Genomic DNA, 21,918 nt, shown 5'->3' with positions numbered 1-21,918 from the left:
CCATTCATCACGTGGGCTCTCTCACTGTCACCCAAATATACTAGGCTAATGCTGCTCCAATTACCAGAATGTTCTCCTCCTTCCCTCTACCTACTCAATTCCACCCCTCCTTCATATTCCATTCCTTCTTTCATGAGGCCCATCCTACTCTGCTCTCTCCCTTCTCCAGCTTCCTTCTGCCTTTAGGTTCAATGCAATCCTGTCTCTCTAACTGGACAGAAGGATCCCGTGTGGTCTTCCACACGGCCCAGCCTGGCAAAGACTTGACAAAGTGGTAAGGAACTATAGACAGGCTTTTGCATATCCTTAATTTCAGCTTTTAGCAGAAAGAATCTAGTTTCATAAGTAAAGTTGAGAGGTCAGTGGAGAGAAAAATAAACCGGCAACAAAAAGGAGCACCCAAGCTATGATGAGGGGAGAAATGCAAAGACTCAGTGAGGAAAGCTTGCCCAAGGTCTAAGTTAAATCAAGTCAAAACATATCACTCTGCTTTCCTCTCTTTGTCTCACATGAATGGTTTCTCTGGAACACTAACAAGTTAGCGTTCTTTTCCTCCAGATAGGTAACTTTGCCTCTTTGAGTATAATATCTTTGAGTTTCCACTGGAACAGAAAAGGGAAGTATTTTTGCATTAAATTAAAAGGAACTATTTAGGTTCCTTTTAGGTTAGTTGTATTTATATATCCGATTGTTTTACTGTTTTCTTATTCTACAACTACAGAAAGAATCAATGATTTGAGACAAAATGTTTCAGATATGTTTGTATCCCTTATAAAACCTTAAAAATAATCTGTTTTTCAGAGATATAAGCTTTCAAGTTTCAATAACATCTACACTTCTGGGGGAAACTTCCCCTTTATCATTTCCTCATATAAACTGTCTGCTGCAATTGGGAAAAGCAGAGGAGGTCCTCTTCTATATCCTTATCTCATCTCCTGTGATGGGGGACGTTTCTTCCTGACGGTTAGTTTATTAACTTCTGGCAGGCCTCCAGGAGTAAATAAGGGTTGAATGTAGTTGGGGACTATGCCAACACCTTTTGCAGGATCTTTGCCCTTTGTCAAGAAAAACAGGGTCTCCACCAGACAAATTACATCAAAGTCGGGGGCCGCAATGAGACATGATAGAAGGAGGGCCCACTGGTACTTGAATAACTAGCCTCTCGAGAGGCACAAACCCGAGACCAAAATTCCCCTTTGACATATGGAGTTCCCAAATGGCTATCTTCTAAATATTCACAAAGTTTAAGGAATGAAATTGGAAAGTATATTTGAAATCTTATCTACGTCAGTGGTACACTTTGCAGGTACCAAGGCTCCTTCCTGAATTAAATCTTCCCACGTGGTCTTAGGAGCCCTTATTTTGACAAATCTTCCTAGTTAGATGAGCCTGAGGAAACCCCACTTGTGTTTTTCAGGATTTGTCTAAGCTACACGATGCATTACTTCAAAACATTCACTACTTCCAAAGGAAATCCCCTGAACCCCTTTGAATTCATTTCTAAACTTGCCTTGGCCACTAGGATCTATGCTTTTCCCAGTCTTTATCTCCTGCTCCCTCCTTTCTACTCTCCTAACCACACCATCTTCCTCAGTCGTGCTCACTGACCTTCCTCTCCTGTCTTTGCTTTTCTTTTCTTCTACTTTTTTTTTTGTGAGGAAGATTGGCCCTGAGCTAACATCTGTGCCAACCTTCCTCTACTTTATGTCAGATGCTGCCACAGCATGGCTTGATGAATGGTGTTAGGTCCCTGCCCAGATCTGAACCTGTGAACCCTGGGCCGCCAAAGTGGAGCACACGAACTTACCACTATGCCACCAGGCCATCCGTCTCCTGTCTTTGTTTTTAACCGAGCAGTTCACAGGCTACACTCATCTCAAGTATCTCTTTTAAAAGTCTTCAGAATCAGGAGCAAGGTAGAGTGAAAGGACCAGAATGCATTTTCTTCTTTATTTGGTGACACAACTAGATTCCTTAAGTTCCAGTGTCTGTAGGTCTTAACTGGGTACCTTCTTCTAACCTTAAAAGTTTCCCCTTGATCTGGAAATTCTTCCTCTTCTCCCCCCAAACTGGCTTATACCAGCAGGATCTTTCTTTCTTTCTTTTTTTTTTTCTTCAAAGATTGGCACCTGAGCTAACAACTGTGGCCAAGCTTTTTTTTTTCTTCTCTGCTTTATCTCCCCAAATCCCCCCTGGTAGATAGTTGTATATCTTAGTTGCAGGTCATTCTAGTTGTGGCATGTGGGACGCTGCCTCAACATGGCCTGACAAGCAGTGCCATGTCCGTGCCTGGGATCTGAACCAGCGAATCCCTGGGCCGCCGCAGCGGAGTGCGCGAGCTTAACCACTCGGCCACGGGGCTGGCCCCAGGATCTTTCCTCTACTGAGCTAGGTCATTGTCCTTGGGCTCATGGTGGCCTACCACGGAGATTTCTTTTGCAGAATGAGTGGTAGCAAAGACCAACCCTGGCTCCCAGATTGTCTAAGCGGAGCAGTGTCGCGAGTCCAGACTCTCACCTGAATGAGGAGATCGATAGCGAAAGTCCTCTTTGGTCAGCAGCAGGAGAGCTTTGCCATTCATTTCAAACGTGTTGCTGTCAATTGGCCTTAAAGAAAACTCATTTTCAGCCCACTTGAGCCACTGGGCTACGTCATCCCTGCTCCAGTAAATTGGCTGCAAGCCTGTTGGAGAGAGAGCAAGGCAGAAAGAAAGAGAGAGAAAGGTCTCGTCAGTTAGACAGTAGGAATAAGGGGAAAAGACTTCTGAACGGTTAACGAAATTGAGTCTCCAGGTCTGAACAGCCCTTACATTCAACTCTGAAACTTGAGTTAAAACTCAAGATTATAAGCGCCAAAGTGTGCTATCAAATGAACTTTTTATTTGGAGGCAAAATGAAAAAAAAAAAAAGAAAAATCCTTTTTCATGTCTTTAAGGGACTGTAGTCTCAGAGCCCTGCCCCTTCTTGCCCAGCCAGGAGCTGTCTTGATACCAGGTCTGTCCTGGAAGAGCAGCTCTGGGGTGGCCTGAAGCATCTAAGGGGGTTGAGTCACGACGATGTCAACGTGCTTTGGAGGAGACCTTAGGATCAGAGCTGATCTGACTGTAGCCCAACGTCCTTTTGAAGTGAGAATGCTCCAGAGCTGGGCTTGACCTTCCAGAGCTGCCAAATAATGAAGTGTTCCCTGAAACTTCTTCCAGGAAGAGCTATTCAGTCAGCCTCTGGGAAACGATGAGGCGAGCCTCTGGGAAGGAGAGGGCAAGGTAAGGATAAAAGGTCTTTTGCCTTTTTATTCTACTTGCTCACGGTAGAACTTCCGGGTAGGGGTGGTACTTGGACTCTGAGTGGTACAGAAGTGGGTCAAAGGGAGGGCTGAGGCTGAGAGGGTGGATCAGGCTGCGTCTCTGTCTGGAAGCCTGACTGAAAGTCTATATTTTTATTTTATTTTGCAGTTGTGGGAAATCTTTGCTACATCATTCCAAGTGGTTTAGAACAGCGGTTCTCAAAGTGTGATCTGTGGACCCCTTAGGGTTCCCAAGACCTTTTCAAGATGTCTATGAAGTTAAAACTCCTTCCATAACAACATTAAAAGGTTATCTGCCCTTTTCCACTCTCATTCTTCTATGAACATACAGTGGAATTTTCTAGAGGCTATACAACATGTGATACTACAACAGATATGAGAATCCAGCCATCTTCAATGAAGCTAGACAGGAAAGAGACTAGCAAAAATGTAGCACAGAGCCATTCTTCTGATTTTTTTTTTCTGTTTTGGAAAATATACTCATAAATATATAATTATGCTAACATATGCTTGGCTTATTATTTTTCAGCAAGTTAACAAATATTCTTTAAATTCTCAGCTTTAATTTCCAATATGGTAAATATAAGAGATACAATGCATATGAGCAAAGCTCTCTGGGGTCTTAGAAGCCAGAGACTCAACAGAGCTCTACTCTCTAAAATCGTATTGTGAGAATTAATAGTTCAAATACAATGGAATCAGTGTGGGCTAAGAGGAACTTCAGTCTCTCTACTTAGTTACTTAAACTTGCTAACGAGACTCCAATGAGTATGTTATAAAAGTGTCCTTCAATTTGACCCTGAAAAGAATCTCCTTTCATCCTTGAATCAGCTATGACAAAGAACGTCTGGTCTCCTTGGGTGGGTTGCTCCTCCTCCTTGGTGGACTGGGGAAAAGAATGGTTCCGATCCTGTGGAGAAGGTCCAGGACCTCTGTCTCTTCCAGGTGGCTCTCTCTTCCAGGTGGCTCCTTTGCAAAGCCTAGTTTTAAATAATGGTAGCTGGCTTCCTTGAACTCTGTGGAAGACCCTTGGAAACCAGTCCATCATGTAGGGCGCTAATAAAGAACTACCTACGGGCACTGGAATAATTAAAGACGGGCATTTAAGAGGGTTTTTTTTCTTGGTTTTTAAGTTTTATGATTTTTTTATATGGAAAAAGGTAGCATTATAAAATAATAATGTAGTATGTTACTGCTCTATGATCTTTAGAATAAAACATGGCCCCTAAAAAATTCAAGGTTTTGTTTTTGACTCTTACTAGGCCAAGAAGCAAGGCCTATTAAAAATGGTCCTTGGATACAGGAGGTGTCCTAACTCTTTTCAATGACTTTGAAAACGCACTTCTGGCATCACAGGGAGGTGGGAGTGGGCGTGAGGATGGCTCAGCAAAATCTCTACTTTTGAACTGGTAAAACCCTTAAAGCTTACTTCCTATTGTCAACAGTGTGACCTTTGAACAGGAACAGCATGGTGATTGTTATTAGGGACTTTTCCCCTCCTCTCCTTCACAGGAGGAGTATGAGTACAGTCAGTCGTTAGGGGACAAATGTGAGGTTCCAGTCAAGCTTGGTCTAGGAAAGCACCTGGTGGTGAGAGCGCCACAGAGCAGAAGATGCTCAGTCAGAAACAGGAAAAACTATGAGGCAGCTTATTGGAAGTGCAAGTGCCACAGCAAATACAGAACTGAATCCCGCTCAGGAGGGGAAACGAGAGTAAAATGCTGAAGTTTCTGCAGAGGATTCACTGAAACGGAGGGAGGCGGGTGAGAAGGGGGTGGGGGACGCAAGTAGTAATTTGAGGTTCTTTATATTCTATGGAAGAAAATACTCATGAGTAATCTTTTCCCTAAATACAAGAAGAGTCCCACACTCCAAACAGCCCTGCTGGTTAAGAACGACAGTTTCTCTTTTCACTTCCCATTAATCTCTCCCACAGGCCAGCCCCTGAAGCAAGCAGAGCCACCAGGCGGAAACCCCCTCGCCAGGAACCGAGGTGAATGCTCTGGGCTTGTGTGCAAAAGGGACCCAGTGAATTACAGTCAGTCCAGGGAATACCATGGCAATCTCAGAAGTTTCATAAATGTGACCCTGGCAGAGCAAGCTCCCTGTCTGAGGCCACTCACTAAATTCATCAGTCACTGCTCTCCCGTTAGCATAAAGAGAGAAGGTGGACACATTCACTGAGCTGGAAAGAGGCTTGATGAACTTTGGTGTTCAAAGTCAAGTCTCAGGGCTGTTTCCTTTTTAATTCAATAGAATAAAAAGGTTGTGGTGTAACCAATTCTAACTAAGGAAAAAGAAGTCCCCTTTCTTCAAACCAAAGGGCCCTATGGCCAGAGTGTTACAGCATCTAAACCGAATACAGCCTTGGACACAGGCAACTCGGGTCTTATCAGGACCATTTAATTTACTTAATAGTCATTTATTAAGCACCTCTATCATCTAGCACTATTCTAAGCACTTTATACACATTAGTTCATTTAACTGCATGCTCACAACGACCCTATGAGAAAGGGTTTCAGATCATGGCATGGTGCATTTAAGGCATTTGCCCAAGGTCAACGGCCCGCTGTAACAAGAGGAGCTGAGATCCGAACCCAGGCAGTCTGGCTTCAGAGTCTGTGCTCTTATCCGTCATACTGTGACTCAGAATTGAGATTGATTTTCCACATCTTTTAGGGCTTCAGAGAAGACTGAGTGAACTGAATCCTCCCCATCCAAGACTTTGATCCTTGGAGGCTTTCTCAAGTTATCAACAGACTAAAAATAGAGCAAAAAATCTGTAGATCCCTGTAGATCTAGAAATAGATGTATAAATGGGAAGAGGAGGGGTGTAGGTGGCACTCTGCTTTTAACGCATCCAGGAATAAAGTGCTGCCTTCAACGGCTACTTGCTCATAGACGCTCACTGCTCATAACACTGGTCTTGAGACTTCGGAGCTCACAGCTGCTAAAGTAACAGAAGCCACATGGGCAAGACAAGGGAGGAACATACAGCATCTACCTGGTGTCACAGTTACCTCTTGCAACTTTAACTCAACAGAGGTGAAGAATAGAGATGTTAACGATCATTAGTAAAAAGAAAAAGGAGAGAGACCATTATTCTGCACCCATGTTTTGCTACTCCCTGTACACAAAACAAGCCTGTGAGAGCCATACTAAGACTCGCATTTTTAATGTCAATTAATTTCAGAGCATATTTCAGAAGAATTTTGTACAGAAGAAATGAACTGCTATGATTAAGAAAATGACTAAAGGGGCTGGCCTGGTGGCACAGTGGTTAAGTTTGTGCCCTCTGCTTCAGTGGCCAGGGGTTCATAGGTTCAAATCCCACATGCAGACCTAATACAGCCCATCAAGCCATGCCGTGGTGGCGTCCCACATACCAAATAAAGGAAGACTAGCACAGATGTTAGCTCAGGGACTATCTTCCTCAAGCAAAAAGAGTAAGATTGGAAACAGATGTTAGCTCAGGGCCAAATCTCCTCACCACAAAAAAAAAAAAAAAAAAAAAGAGGAAAAGAAAATGACTAAAAATTTCACCACACTTTTTTCCCGAAGCAGGTCAAATCCAGGTCCAGCTGCCGTACCCTTCAACAACACACCCAGGCCCTTAAACTTCCTTCTAATATTTCTTCGATTCCATGTTCAAAGGAGCAGCCACATTCATCAGTATATTCTTAGCTCCGTTTCAGACTTTCTGAGTTATGTTTAAATTAACAATGAAAAGCATGCTGGCAGTCAGGAGCCAGGATTTTACTCCCAGATCTGCCATTAATTAACGTGTGATTCTGGGCAGGCCACTCAGTTTCTCTTTGGCTCAGTGACTTCATATGTACAATGAGGGGCTTACAGTCTGTGATCTCTGTTCCCTTCTGGGTGTAATACAGTCAATACGCTCCCATTTAATTTGAATCCTAAAAACCAAAGAACACAAGCAACCAGGATCTTTTTTCTACAGAACTACTCCATGCTCACAGTGATGACCCTGAGATTTTGTAACTTCCTGAAGGAACTTCTGAATCACAGAAAACAGATTAAATTACTTTAAATAAGAGTTTAGCGCTTAAGAGTGTTTTATTATATTCTAATTCTTGGAAAAGTTATAACCCGGCTATGGCAAAGTGCTTTCACACGTATCACCTCATGCAGTTCTCATAAAAACCCTGCGAAATCAGTTGTATTCTCATTTCAGTTTAATAGAAGAGGAAAGAGGGGGCTCAGAGTCATTAGATGATTCTAAGGGTTTGAACAATACTCAGTTTGAGCTCTTTTGCTATAGAATACCTTCAACAAAAACACCCTTTGTCCCAAACTTTCTGTTTAAACAGGAATTTGCTAAGATTCTATGGCTTAGAGGATAGAATCACAAAATGTGAAAGACAGAAGACACCACGGAGCCGATCGAGTCCAACCCCCCCAACGCCCCTCCATCTTACTCGTCAGGAAACCGAAACCAGGAAAAGTTAATTGCTGCCCCAGGATCCCTGACTCTTCCCAATATCTCATGTCGTCCCACAACTTGACTCAATGACCCAGCACAATTCCGTAACCTTGATGTACGTGAGGACAGTTATCCCTTCCTCACTTAGTCATCTTGCCTTCAGACTAAACGTCCTTAACTGGTCCAAACATAAGTTCCGTACTGCAGTGTTTAGACTCTCACTGACCCGCCTGCTTCCTCCGGAGGGAGGTCCCACTCAGCTCCCATCCCTAAACACGGTGCCAGAGGCAGAACAAGAAGCTTTCTTTCTCTGGACAACACACTTCTGTTGATAATGAGAGCTACCGATTCCTGAGCACTTACACTGACTCTGCACTAGAGTGACGATTACTCTTATTTACAGATGAGAAAACTGCAGCACACACCAACGGAAATGGTGGCGCCTGGATTGAGACCCAGGTGGTCTGGGCCCACAGTCCCAACTCCGAACACCCCATCATACTGCTTCTCAAGGAAATTATTATTCCTAATAATAACAGCAAACACAAGCAAATAATAACAAGCAAAGCTGCTGACTGCGTGCCAGGCACTATTCTAACTGCTCTCTGTGCAGAACTCATCTGACTCCCGCAGCAATCCCGTACAGCAGAAACCTTCTCCCTCCCTATTTACAGAGGAGAAAGCAAGAGACAGGGAAGTTCAGTGACTTGGCCAAAGTCTCACACCCAACGAAAGAGCCAACAGTTGAACCCAGCTGGTCTAGGTCAAAGTCTGTATTTATTAACTTCCTGCCTCCCTGTCTAAGTTTATTTGGTATTTTGGCAGGACATCAAATTAAATTCATGATTTAAAAGAGAGAGAGAGAAAAGTTCCAGCGAGTATGTGAACTTTCACAGTGGTTATGCATGCTGGCACTGAGCACCGGCATGGAAACTCCATTTCCCAGCTGTGTGACCTCGGACAAGTTATTTAACCTCTCTGTGTCTCACTTGCCTCATCTGGAAAATGGAGGACAGCTTTCAACCTGTGAAGTAAGTACCACTGAATCACAAATGACATGTCTACCAAATTGGCAGATAACATCGAGCTAGTATAGAGTAAGATTATACAAATGATGATGATATAAACACACAGGACAGACAGTATCTGTCACAGAGCAAGCACTTAATAAATGTTAGCTATTGTTTTTCTACTATTACTACCATTAATGTTTTTACAGTCACCCTACCCTGAACATATACAGCTGGTGTTTCGAACCCAGATGTAAGAATGTATGCTAATCAACATCAGATTTCATCTTGATTTTTCACGATCCTTCCAGCCTGCTGCAGTCTCTTCAGATTTGGATCTATTTCTAGTATCATCTATACTTTGTAGTTTCATATCATCTGCAACTTTGATAAGCATCTGTCACCTCAACACGTTCTGACAAAGTGCTGATTAGCTGAGGGCTGAGATGGGAGCACTCTGGTGACACACCGGCCACTTCCTTTCAGATGGATACTGATCAAGTTATTGGCTCCCTCTAGGTACAAGTGTTCAATTATCAATCCATCTAAATACTCTGGTATTGGGACTACATTTTCCAAATTTGGCCATAAAGGCACCATCTGAAGTTCAAACGAAATGCTTTCCTGATATTCAGAAACATATTGACTACAAAATCTACAAGCACCTTATTGAAGAGTGTGAAGACGAGGAGAAGGAGCACTGCTTGGCTCCTAAGGGATCACTTTTCTCTAAGACCTTATAACATGTATGTTTGAAAATCTGTCCTGAATTTCATCTGTAAGTAGTACCAGCTTAGTCGTTTTTAGTCTGTACACTCTTTTTTCCTGTTCTATTCTGAATATCAGGTAAACATTGGCTCAGATTCTTTCTTTTAGTCCCTCTTCCATTTCCCAGAACCCTTAGGGATCACTGCCAGTGGCCTATGTTTCACCCTTGTAAGTTCCTCTATTCTGAGATGTCATTTGTCTGGGCCAAGAGCCTTGAATTTATTTGGAACAACTTAGATTCGCTTTTACAATCAAGTCACCCATCTTGGGCTTCAATTCCCTTATGACAATGTCTGCGCTACCTGTTTCAGTCTGACGATCATCCTCTTTGATGGAAGAGAGGGAAGAAAGAGAGAAGCTGAAGTTTTGGTTTTTCCTTGCCATTTGTTAATGTCGCTCCATCATTCCAATCTGCATGCTGATACCAGACTTATTCTTAATCCCCCAACACAGTTTGCTTAAGCACCTTCCATAGTTGTCAACTCACTTAGTTTTAACATTCTAGATCTAAAAAGCTCTCTTTCATATTTTTCTTTTCAGTAAGTTTTTCTTTCATCCACTCTACACATCTTTTAAAATAGCATGCGTACATATATAATCTCAAACAATGCACAGAAAAATATAGTGAAACATAAAAATATTAACGGCAACTGTCGCTCAATGGAATTACAGGTGATGTTTACTGCCGTCTTTTGATTTTTTATTTCTCAATTCTCTACATTAAGCATGTGTTACTTTTATGTTTAAAACAAACCTATTTAAAAATTGAGCTCATCAGAGAATGCCCCCACTACAGCCTCATCAAATTCTTTCGTTGTCTTTCTCCCTTCTCATCCCAATAAGTGCCAGGTGCAGTTGTTGATGTGTCAGAATGTTATTTTCAAGAGCACCCTAACTCTCTTGACTCGTGTTTCAGCATTTCAGATCATGGGACCATAGGTACTTTTTCTCTAAATTTTTAAAACATGCCTTCTTCAAGTCAAGAAAACACATCTGATCATACCTTTCATTTCCCTTCCCCAGCTGTAAGATGATGTTTTCATTCTCATCAAAGTTCCCATCATTTCTATTTGCCAACCAATTGCTCCTTATCTGTCAGACTTGAGTGGAAGTTGGCAGTGCCCCTTATTGTTTCTTCTACCTTCCAGCAGACAAAATTGCCAACTTTTAACTGCATGTGTTAAATGTTAAAATGTTCACGCATGTAGCTGAAGGGGATTGCTCAGTGATTCTCACATCATACTTGGCACACAATGGGCCCCTAGTAATGTCATATTGGGGCCAAAGATCCCCAACACTAGGTAATCCATCTGTGGGCCAGCTCTGCAGGCTGTGACTGCCATTGCTCTCCCACCCACCACTATTCTCATCACGTAGCACACTTCAGATCTACGCAGTTCTTTACATGACCAGATGCTTCCACATCCATGTCATCCCAGCAACTATTCTGTGAGGGAGCTAAGGCTGGCACAAGTATATTTGCAGAAGAAACTGAAGCTCAGACAGGTTGAGGGACTTTCCCAAAGTCACAATGGGCCTAGGAGCAAAACTCCAGCTCCAGGTCCTCTGTATCAGTCCAGTGAACTTCCTCTGCAAAGGGAATAGTAGCTACAAAAGCCCCTTGCACTCTAAAATGCACAGGAACTAGGAATAATAAACCAGAAACTCAACTTCTCATGGCAGGTCTGGTTTAGCCGTAGATCCAGAACCCTGAGCAGGGCCCAAAGAGCCCCTTCAGACCTCTGCAAAGGGGGTGCAGCAGGCAAGGTTTACTTTAGAATAAACAGACCCTCCAAAATAAAACAAACTATCCTCAGAGCCCTTCCAGCTGCTTCTCAGAGCACCTTCCAGGGGACTTTTCTGACTCCTTTCCCTTCCCCTTCCCCATGGGCTGGACCCGTGTCCTCCACGCTCCCACTCTGGTCTTGGATAGACTCTGACAAACTCTGGCGTTCTCGTTCCTGGGGGTCTGCTTCTAACCTTGGCTGTGCTATTTGATCACAACTGCTTTCAGCACACAAATTCTGTCACTAGGGAATTGGAAGTTCCAAAACATTTCCTATTTTTGTCCTCAAGGTTACCCTGCATCTCAGCACACAGCTTCCAAGCGAAGGTTGGAAGGTAGACTCAGGTCTTTCAGCCAAAACCCAGGAGCAAGAATCCTATATGTTCATGTTTAGACCCAAAGTCATATTCAATTTCCTCGAATAATTTTTTTCTTATAAACTTCATTTTGTGGATTTTTCTGGCTTTCACTCAGTTTTATTCACAAAGGGGTTTTTATCAGCAAACCTGTTGACAGCAAAACTGGCCTGAGGCCTGCCACTCACTCTCACAAACATGACTTATAATATTCCTTCCCATTTCTGTTTTTGGGCCACAAGCCCAATGTGGCAAGAGGCATGTAATATTTTAGATAAAAACTTGGGTTTGGGAATCAGATAATCCTGAGTTCAATACTGGTCCTGCCACCCACTTGTTCAGTGGCCATGGGTATATTACATCTCTGAACCTCAGTTTGCCCAGCAGTAAAATGGGGCCAAGAAGAGTACCAAACTCTTTTGGCAAATTTAAGTATGAAATGAGATAATCCATATAAAGACTTTGCACTGTGCCTGGTCCACAAGAAGTGCTCAGTGCAGTTTTAGGGGGTGCATAGGACAGAGACGGGATAGCAGGTTAGCTGTACTTTGTCACATGTCTCAAGGAGACTAAAATACTTTCTGCAGCTCACTGGAGCCTCAGAAGCTGGAGCAAGGGTTCCTGAAGCTGTGTGAAGCCTCTGGCAGGAGCTCCGAGCCTAGCCAAGGGCTTTAAGGGGAGGGCTGGCATCACCGGTGTGCAGATGGGGAATGTGGCCCAGGAGGAGAGAGAGAAAGGCCTGGAGCAGGTGAGAGGCCGGAGGAAGGCAGGCGGGGTTAGGAGCCCACTCAGGTCCAGGACTACGGGGAGGCACGCGAGGCACTTATCTCAGATGCAAAATTTAAGGTAGTGCGAAAAAACCCAATAATTGTGAAAAATAATAACAGTTTAATGCATTATTTAAAAAAGCAAAATAAATATAAAAAATTCAGGATGAACAAAATATCAACATTTTAACTAAAGTTACATTCAAAAAGAGAGATGATAGGGAGGGTGTAGTGATAACGCAGATGGGGACACACCAGAGAGGTACTCCCTAAGTTTTGGAGGTAACGGATCCCTTTGAGATATTTGCATTTGAGAATGCGGTGAGAGATAGTGGCCTTCTTTTGAAATGCATAGGCATGTGCACACCTGCCATATTTGCTTGCAATTTCAAAGTTTATGGAGTAGCCCAAGTTTATTTATGGACTCCTGGAGAATCAGTTTAGAATTTTTTTTTTTCAGTTTAGAATTTTTTAGTCTTGTGTATGCAAATGGGTCTGACAATATATACTAGTGATATAATGCAAAAACCAAAATAGGTTTGAGAGGAGAAACACACACACCTCTCTCCTGATATTTTGGGAAGAAAGAGAGAAGAGAGACGCAGGAAGGGTACCCGCCTCTTACTCCAAAGGAAGGGAGGATGAAATGATGAAAGGTGACTCTGGGTGCCATTTCCTTATGAAATGTACACAACTGACCTTAAATATCGAGTGGCCCTTCCTCAAGTATTTCAGAAATCGTTGCTAACATATTGTAAGCCTTTATTCATCCTAGTGAAGTTTAATCACTTTACTAGCAAATTATGTTAATTCATGAACAGCGGGGCAACTGGGCTGCGCAAAGAGAGAGTATTGAAAGACAAATTTCTAAAGAAAAGAGGCAATTAAAGGCAGAATTTCTCATATTGCGGGGCAGAAAGATACATTTTATTTTCAAATTTACTGATATTATGTACACAAAGTAGCCTAATTTTAAGAAGAAAGAAAAGGTAGGAAAATACATATTCAGAGTTGAAACGTTCCTCAAATAGATTTAGTGAGCAGTTGAAACTGCTCGTGGAAAGCTGGTGCAAGGGTTTTTCATCCTCAGTGGAAATGGATAGGGTACAGAGCGCACGAAGATCCTACTGGATCCGCATGACCCACAGAACACAGGTGATCTACGATGGGTGTCTGAATCAAGAAGAATGAATTTCCTTTCTCTCCCTTCTTGGTCTTTTAAACCACACAGGATCACCTCTTGTGTCCGCCACAGGCTACAGAACATTCCTTTGCAAAGTGTAACAAGAGCAGAACTCATTCTCATTCTGGCTGGGGGCTGCTCTGCCTGATCACTGGCATGGAGAGGCTTCCCCTTATGTGGTTCAGCTGCGCCCTGGTCCCTTCCCTCCTGAGTTCTCTTTACTCCTGGCAAACTTTAAAAAGCAGAATCCCTTTTATGAGGATGGAGATGGTCGGTCCCTATTATCACTGAATCCTGAGGTGAACAGGCGGCTGTGGAGTAGAGGTGGGTATGAGAGAGGGATCAGGAAAAGGGAGACTGAAAAAAGTGTTTAACTTTTACAATGCTAACCCACAGACCTCAGAACATGCACACAGGATCCCAAAGGCAGATCTGACCTAACAGACTGGTCAAACAATGCTTTTCTGGAAAATGTCTTCTTTCAAGGAGAGTTCCATGACCCTCTCACCCTTCTTTCTCCTCTTCCCTCTTTGGATAGTGAATCCAAGTGTTTTCAAAGACCCCGTTGGTCGCCTTTCAGAGCTGAACGCACTCTCCTTTGCGAGGATGCCTGAGCTGATGCCGAGTCAGCGGTACTAGGGGCAGACTCACTGTGGTGACACAGGCGGATGAAATCATTTTAACAGCGTTGCGGACGCCTCAGGAAGCAAAAAGAAAGCCAAACTTGGAGAAGCAACTCCTATTTAAAGATAACTCTGTTGCATTTGTGTGTGTGTGTGTGCATGTAGGTGTGTGTGTCACAGACATCTCTCCATTCCTCATCCCCTTGTTTTTTCTTCACCCGGAGTATTCACAGGGAAATGGCTTCTGTAGATTTAGCCATTAAAAAAGTCGTAATCTTTTTTTCTCACCAGCTATATTCCCTGGTTTCAGAGTTGTGAAGGTTACTAATCCCCTGGTTTCAGGGCTTAAGATGGTCACTTGGAATCAGGAAAATTAAAAAACAAAACAACACCAACCCTTTGCCCTCTTCCAGAGTGGCACACATGCAACCAGAGACAGAGACGTAACGTTGCCATCTTCTTGACCACCGGCCCTGGGCTGCTCTGAGACTCCAGATGCTGGGAGATGGGGTGGCCAGGCTGGCTCAGTGGCCAAAGGGGTACCAGGAGACCCTCCCTTGGCCACAAAATATCTTTGTCTTTGGCTCTGGCATCCTGGCTGAAGTTTTATACTATTCAGTCCTTTGGATAAAGGCATGCACATCTCTCTGTGGAAGGGGAAGCTGGTAAAGGGAATACACCAAATCAAGAAAATCTGTTCACACTTCAGCTTTGTTAGGCAGTCAGATGAATGAGTCAGAAGGAACAAGTGAGAGGACCCTCCAGTTGTAAGGATGGTGGGGGTCTGGAGCAGCCCGGAGGCAGAACCGTGGAGGTACCCAAAGAAAGGAGACTGTGCTCATTTTTTCCTCATTGTAGCTGTTTATAGCTCATGACTCTTCAAAGGAGCTTTTATTTCTGCACTAGAAAAGGTGTGTTATAATACAGATGTGAGCGTTTTGAATTCTGGAGAGAGGCCTATGTCCATTTTTAAACTTTGACTTGAGAGTCGGAAGAAAAGAGGAAAGGAATGAGCAGCACATCACTGATGGCACACGTAACGTCCACTCACAAAGTGCACAAACGCGTTCCTGAGGCCGGGCAGAGCGGGAGCCAGGGTGAGGTCTCCAGGGGGTCTGCAGGCTGACTTCCTATTGTCCGGCTACTTGTAAAGCATGCTGGCTACTTTTGTTTCTTGGCAAGAATTGCTAATTTGTTGGAAATACTACAATTTTCCTTGAGCTACTTAATTATAAAATTCAAATCCTGTTTCTGTCACCCACTAGCTCAGTGACTATAGAGGGTTGGATGGTGGCCCCCAAAAGATAGGTCATGTCCTACTCACTGGAGCCCATGAATGTGACCTTATTTGAACAAAGATCTTTGCAGATGTCATTCAGTTAAGGATCTTGAGATGAGATCATCCTGGATTATTTGGGTGGGCCCTATATCTCATGACAAGGGTCCTCACGAAAGAACGCAGGAGAGACAGGAGGAGAAGGCCATGTGAAGACAGAGGCAGAGACTGGAGTTATGCAGACACAAGCTTGCTTTGGTTTCCTTCTTCACAGACTCCTATTGTCCACATGTTTGCCAAGAGGTGCCAGGTCTGTGCCCGGGAAGCGAACCTGGAAACCCTGGGCCACTGAAGCAGAACATGTGGACTCAACCACTATGCCACAGGGCTGGCCCCAATTTTATCTCTTTTTTATTTTTAAAATGTTGCAGTTTTTCACCTTCTGTTTCTCTTAAAAATTATCTTTTGTATATTTTCGTCTTGTATTCTTACTAGTTTACTCTTCATTTCTTTCATTTTTAATCCTTTCCTGAGTCCTGTTGTCTCATTTCTAAACTTTCCTAATTCTGATTTATGTTGGGTTTATTTTCCATGTTTTATATCATTTTCTTAATGTCTTTTAGCTCATTTGGACGTAGGTTACAGTTTTGAATGGTTCCAAAACTGTGTCTTTTTGGCATGCTTTCTTTAGGAATGCCATTCTGCTCCTTATTTTCTTTTATCTTATAAAAACCTTGGATGGGTTTGACCTCACTGCTTTTTTTATTGCTCGTTTTCATGTGAAGTAAGTTTTCCTGACCTTTTAGAACATGGCGTGGCTCTAACTTTACAAAGCTCTCCCTTCTATTATGTTCACATAACCTTCAAATATGTGGCATCTTGACTGCTGAAATTTCCTGGTTCTGTTCCCTTTGCGGGAGCGTTTTCCTTAAGCCTTTGTGGCTCTTGTCCTGTTCAGTTTGATTCTGGTCCCAGCAGCTTCTGTTTAGGGTCATCCTGGAAGGAGGACCTGGCTTGTCAGTTCCAGAGTTCACACAACTAGAGAGCTCTGGACCCTTCACATCTCCCCGGAGGCCATCTGTACCCACCGTTCTTGGAATCAGCAAAAGGACCCCCACTTTCAGCTGCTCCTCTCAGACTGACCCTCCATGCTTCCCAGTGAATACCTCTTGGCTCTCTGGGGCTTTTCCTGTTCTAATGTCCATCAAAAGCCTCACTGTATCTTGGGAATATCTTGTCACCTAGTTTTGTCATTGCCCATGGGCTTTTGGTTTTGCTGTTGAGTTTCTCTGCTCTTACCTGGGGGTTCTAAGAGATTAAAAACTATGCTGCTGCCCATGGTGTCTTTCCAGACTCTGTCCTGGAATACTGCATATTTGCAAGGATAGCATCCCTCTGGCGTCTCATAAAAACGAGCACTCCTCTTCTTACGTCTCTTGGTGAACCATTGTTGGGCTTTGTGGCAGTAAGAGAAGAAGTGTGATCATTAATCTGAGGGGTCTCTGGTACACCAAAGGGGGTTCCAGCCCAAAGTGCAGGAAGCACAGAGACAGCACCCAGAGGGAAGACATGTGATAAAATGGCTGTGAGCCTCAGTGGGCGTCAGACGTCAACGGAGGAAGACACGGCTTCTTATTTAAAGGACTAAGGGACTATTTTAATCAAGGTAAAACTTCCAAATGGAAAGAATTCCTAGTGGGGATTAAAACAACAGCAATGACAACAATTAAGACACCCAACCTTTCACTGTCTTTCCACACCTCCTATCACAACAAGCCAAGACTGTCAGATGTCAGAACCACAGAACTTTTTAAAATTTGCAAAAATTTCAGTGACTCAGCCCGTAGGCTGGTCATCTCAGTAATCCTAGATCACTGTGAAGATCTCCCCAAGTGAGTCTTTCCCATGATCACTGACAACCTGCAGCTCAAAGAGATATGGAGCTGTGTGTTCGTCACAGATTTCCCACGGAAGGCCTCGGAGGAGCGGGTCAGCTGCTCATCTCTGAAAGAGCCCAATGAAGCAATGAAGTGTACAACGCCAGAGGCCCTGAGGTGCCACTGGTCTTGCTGTCAGCTCTAATTCGCTTTCTCGCTTTTAAAAGCCTCCTTTCTCATTAGTTTGTCCGTTTGGAAGACCCAGCCCATCCCTGACACACCAGTCTCATCAGAGGCTACTCCTGCATAATGATAATTTTCAAAAATGGCTTTTTTAATGCAGCCCTTGGAAACTTTGCAAGAAATCTATCGATTGGAAATACTCAAGCTGAATTATTGAGCTTTGGCAAAGGGGAATAAATCTTTCCCATTCCCCATGCCTGTTGCCAAGGGCAGCTTCCAGGAAGCAATGACTGTCCTTGCTGGAAATGAAGCGCAACTCCAACATTCTGTCACCTTCCCTTATCTCGCCCCTCTCTCTCCTCTTCACTTGCAATTCACTGACAAAAGCACTTTACATTCATTGCTCATTTGCCTGAATAGGCATCGGAATTAGTAATGCCTAAATTAGTAATGCCTGGCTGCGGTGGCTTCCTAAATAATGAGGCCTGATCGTTTTGGCAGACCCAGAGGCCCACGGAAAGCAAGCTTGCAGCACGTCATTAGGTTAAACACTCTTCCGGCTTTATAATCAAAATTTCCCCTACAGACCTGGATGTGTAAAGTAGAGGGTATATGTTCACTGATGCTAGAGATTAACAAGATCAGGAGCCAGAACTGGCGTAGGAAGGTGGGGAGGCAACAGGGGGAAGGGGGACCCATGCCTGAGTGTTCTAATGCACACGTCAGGATTAACACAAAAACTTCCTGACATCTGCTGTTTCTTTCATTTCAGTCTGGGGTGATCATCTCATCTGGCACGGTTCCAGGGGAATTCCCATCATTACCATCAAAACACAGTTTGGTCTAACTGTGCTGACTGCTCCTCTGTCCATCTCTCCATCCACGGACGCACTCACCCGTCCATCTAACTGATTGGGCTTCCATTATGCACTGCATCTTGTCTTAGGTACAGGGAACATCAAGACGAATGACAGGTGGATTTTAGAGTCCGGTCAGGAAGAAAGGAATGTAAAGAGACGTTGACAAGTTAGTGCCTAAGGGCAGGACGAGGGAAGACTTTCTGAACTGAAGGACCGGGTGACAGCTTTCCTGGCAGAGGGAACGGCAGATACAAAGGCCTGGACACGTGAAAGAGCAAAACCAGTTTGGGAAACTGAGTGACTCAGTAGGACAACACACGAGATGGATGTGAGTGTGTGTTTAAATGAGGGGAGGGAGCCATGAAGCAGTTCCATTTTGAAGCATAATAGGTATCTTAGATTCAATATGTCTCAAACTGCCCTCCTGCCATCATCTGTTCAAATCTGCTGTTCCCAGTCTTTCCCATCTCAGAGTATGTCAACTCCATTCTTCCAGTTGCCACGGCCCCCACACCTTGTGATCATCCAATCCATCAGCAACTGCTGTTGGTTCTGACTTCAAAACGTGTCCAGAATCTGACTACTTTCGTCACCTCTGGTGTTACCACATTAGTCCCAGCCACTATCATCTCGCATCTGGATTATTGTTACTGATCCCCAACTGGTCTCCCAACTTCTACCCTGGTTCCCCTACATTCTATTCTCAACAGACAGCCAGCGGGATCCATTTAAAATATGTCACTCCTCTGCTCGTAATTTACAGGATGTAACTCCTCTGCTCAAAATCCCCCAGTGGCTTCCCATCTCACTCAGAGTAAATGACCTTTGGGGCCCCACATGATCTGACTCCTGTCTGAACCCATCTCCTTCCATCCTCCCCCTCCCTCATTCTGCTCCAGCCACACTGACCTCTTTGCTGCTGCTCACACATATCAGGTCCATTGCTACCTCAGGGCATTGGTACTTGCTGTTTTTTTTTTTTAGGAAGATTAGCCCTGAGCTAACTACTGCCAATCCTCCTCTTTTTGCTGAGGAAGCCTGACCCTGAGCTAACATCCGTGCCCATCTTCCTCTACATTCTATGTGGGATGCCTACCATAGCATGGCGTGCCAAGTGGTGCCATGTCCGCACTCGGGATCCGAACCAGCAAACCGCAGGCCTCCGAGAAGCAGAACGTGTGCACTTAACTGCTGCACCACCAGGCCAGCCCCCTTGCTGTTCTTTTAGTTGGCTTACTCTTCCCCAAAACATCCTCACTTTCTTCAAGTCTTCCCTGAACATTCCATAATAAACTACAAATCTCAGTTCTCTGACTCCTCCTTATCCCTTTCTTGCTTTATTTTTTTTCCTTAGCATTTATCACTATCTAATCTATATATTTTATTTATCTTGTTTATCATTCATTTTCTTCACTAGAATGTAAACAGATTTTTGGTTTTATTCTTTCCACCTGCTTTGTTATTCACTTATTTATTTTGGTGTTCACTGGATCAAAGGATAGGCAGATTTAAAAAAAATTTAAATGCAGTTTTATTCTCTGGAAAACTATCTAAATGAAGAAAATATTACTATCATTAAAGTTATTTTATCTTGACATCCAGTCTCCGAAGATGCTTTCAGAAAGCCTTTGTTAGGACTCCACAGGTAGACTCCTGATGAAATATATTTTGATCTGTATTGTAATTAGTTCTAAGAATCTAAGATAGCAGTGAAGGAGCTGTTTTGACGACTGCCATATCCCTGATGCTTCAAGCCGTTTCTGGCACATTATAGGTAGTCAATAAATATTTTTGAATGAATCAGAAGCTATGCCCTGTGAAAGAGAGGTGGTGTAACATAGTGACTAGGGGTTTGGTCCCAGAGCCAGGCTTCCTGGGTTTGAATCTTGGCTCCCCAACTTACTAGCTACATGATCCTGGGCAAGGGACCTCCTTTCTGCACCTTGGCTTCCTTAACTGTAAAACGGGGATAGTAACAGGCCCTCCATCCAGGAGTTTTGAGCATTAAGTATGTTGAGACGTGAGTAAAGCTCTCAGAACAGTGTCTGCCACAGACGAAGCACTTGATAAATGTCAGCTATTATTAGGAAGGGCCTTGTCTGCCGTACTGAGGAGTTTAGACTTTATCCTAAGGCTACTTGGAGTCATTGAGGGATCTGAAACAAGGGAGTAACATAATCAGATATTATTTTCGAAGGACCACTCCAGCTGCAGAGTGGAGAATGAATTAGAACAGGGCAGGACTGGTACGAGGAGATCAGTTAGAAGGCTGTCGTAGAAATGGAGATGACAGATATTGTTAGCCTGAACTAAAGCAGAAGGAATGGTGAGAGGATCGGCTCAAGATATTAGGGAGGTAGAATTGGCGGAACTTGGAGATTAACTCAAAGTGGAGGAAGCAGTCAATGACAAAACCCAGGCTTCTGATTCCTGCAACTAGACGGTGGTGCCCATCCATCCCAGCCCACAGGACTGCAGGGGGGAAAACACACTCAGTTTTGTTTAATTTGAGGTGACTGTGGGACAGGCAGGTGAAGAGGCCCAGCAGGTGGTTGTATACATGCATCTGGTACTTGAGAGAACGATCGAGGCTAGATGGAACAGATATTTGGGAGTCATCATCATACTAGTGATTATTTGAAGCCACTGGAGTAGATGAGATTTAGCAAAAACATTTAAAGAGTAAACCATTTAAAACAGGTATACACTTGGGGCCAGCCCTGACAGCCTAGTGGTTAAGTTCAGTGTGGTCTGCTTTGGTGGCCTGGGTTTGGTTCTGGGGCATGGACCTACACCACTCTGTTAGTGGCCATGCTGTGCTGGCAGCCCACATACTAAAAAACAGAGGAAGATTGGCATAGATGTTAGCTCAGGGCAAATTTTCCTCAGCAAGGAAAAAAGGTGTAACTTAAAGGATGGGGCCGCAGGAGACAAACCAGGGAGAGTGGTATCTTGCGAGCCAAGAAAGAGTGAGTCTTAGGAAGCAGTTAGACAGATCATGTGCTGTAGAGTCAAGATGAGGAGAAGCAAGCTATGTCCAATGGATTTAGCATCTGGTGATTCTAGCCAGAGCAGAAGGGTAATGGGGGTGGAAACCAGCTCTTAGTAGGTTGAGGCATGAACAGGAGGTGAGGAAGTGAGGAGTATGTGTGGATAACTTCCAAAAACTTGGCTGTGAAGGAAAAAAGGGATAAGGTGGTAGCGAAGAGTGATGTAGAATCCAGGCAAGTTTCTTTTAAGATGGAAGGAACTACAGGCAAATGAGAAAGAGGCTGAGAGCAGAGAAGGGAGAGGATAACCAAGTGGGGAGGCCGGGATAAAGGGGCCAGAGCTCAGGGAAAAGGGCCCAGTATACAGCACAGGGCAGACCTCTCACACTGACTGGGTGAGCCATAAGTGTGGGCATGAATGCAGATAAGCTGAGTGTGAGGATGATGAGTGCTGACTGACACCTGTGAAGGAAGAGGGGCGGGCGTGCAGGT

The 21,918-nt window shown here is 43.9% G+C and overlaps 1 protein-coding gene across 9 annotated transcripts in view; it reads right to left on the bottom strand.

Annotated features, from left to right (window-relative positions):
• Positions 1–21,918, bottom strand: part of ETV6 (ETS variant transcription factor 6) — a 223,291-nt gene that overhangs the window by 48,095 nt on the left and 153,278 nt on the right. For all 9 annotated transcript variants that reach the window (XR_011497154.1, XM_070495069.1, XM_014845595.3 and 6 more), the window contains one exon: positions 2,518–2,682. Coding sequence is in view for 8 of the 9 variants with exons in the window: in XM_070495069.1 (XP_070351170.1) it covers positions 2,518–2,682 (165 nt within the window). In the remaining variant the exon portion in view is untranslated. The remainder of the gene's footprint in view (positions 1–2,517; positions 2,683–21,918) is intronic.

This window comes from Equus asinus, chromosome 22, assembly GCF_041296235.1.
Source record: "Equus asinus isolate D_3611 breed Donkey chromosome 22, EquAss-T2T_v2, whole genome shotgun sequence".
Classification (NCBI taxonomy): Eukaryota; Metazoa; Chordata; class Mammalia; order Perissodactyla; family Equidae; genus Equus; species Equus asinus.
Note: the sequence above shows the minus strand (reverse complement) of the source record. Positions and strands in the feature narration are given on the sequence as shown.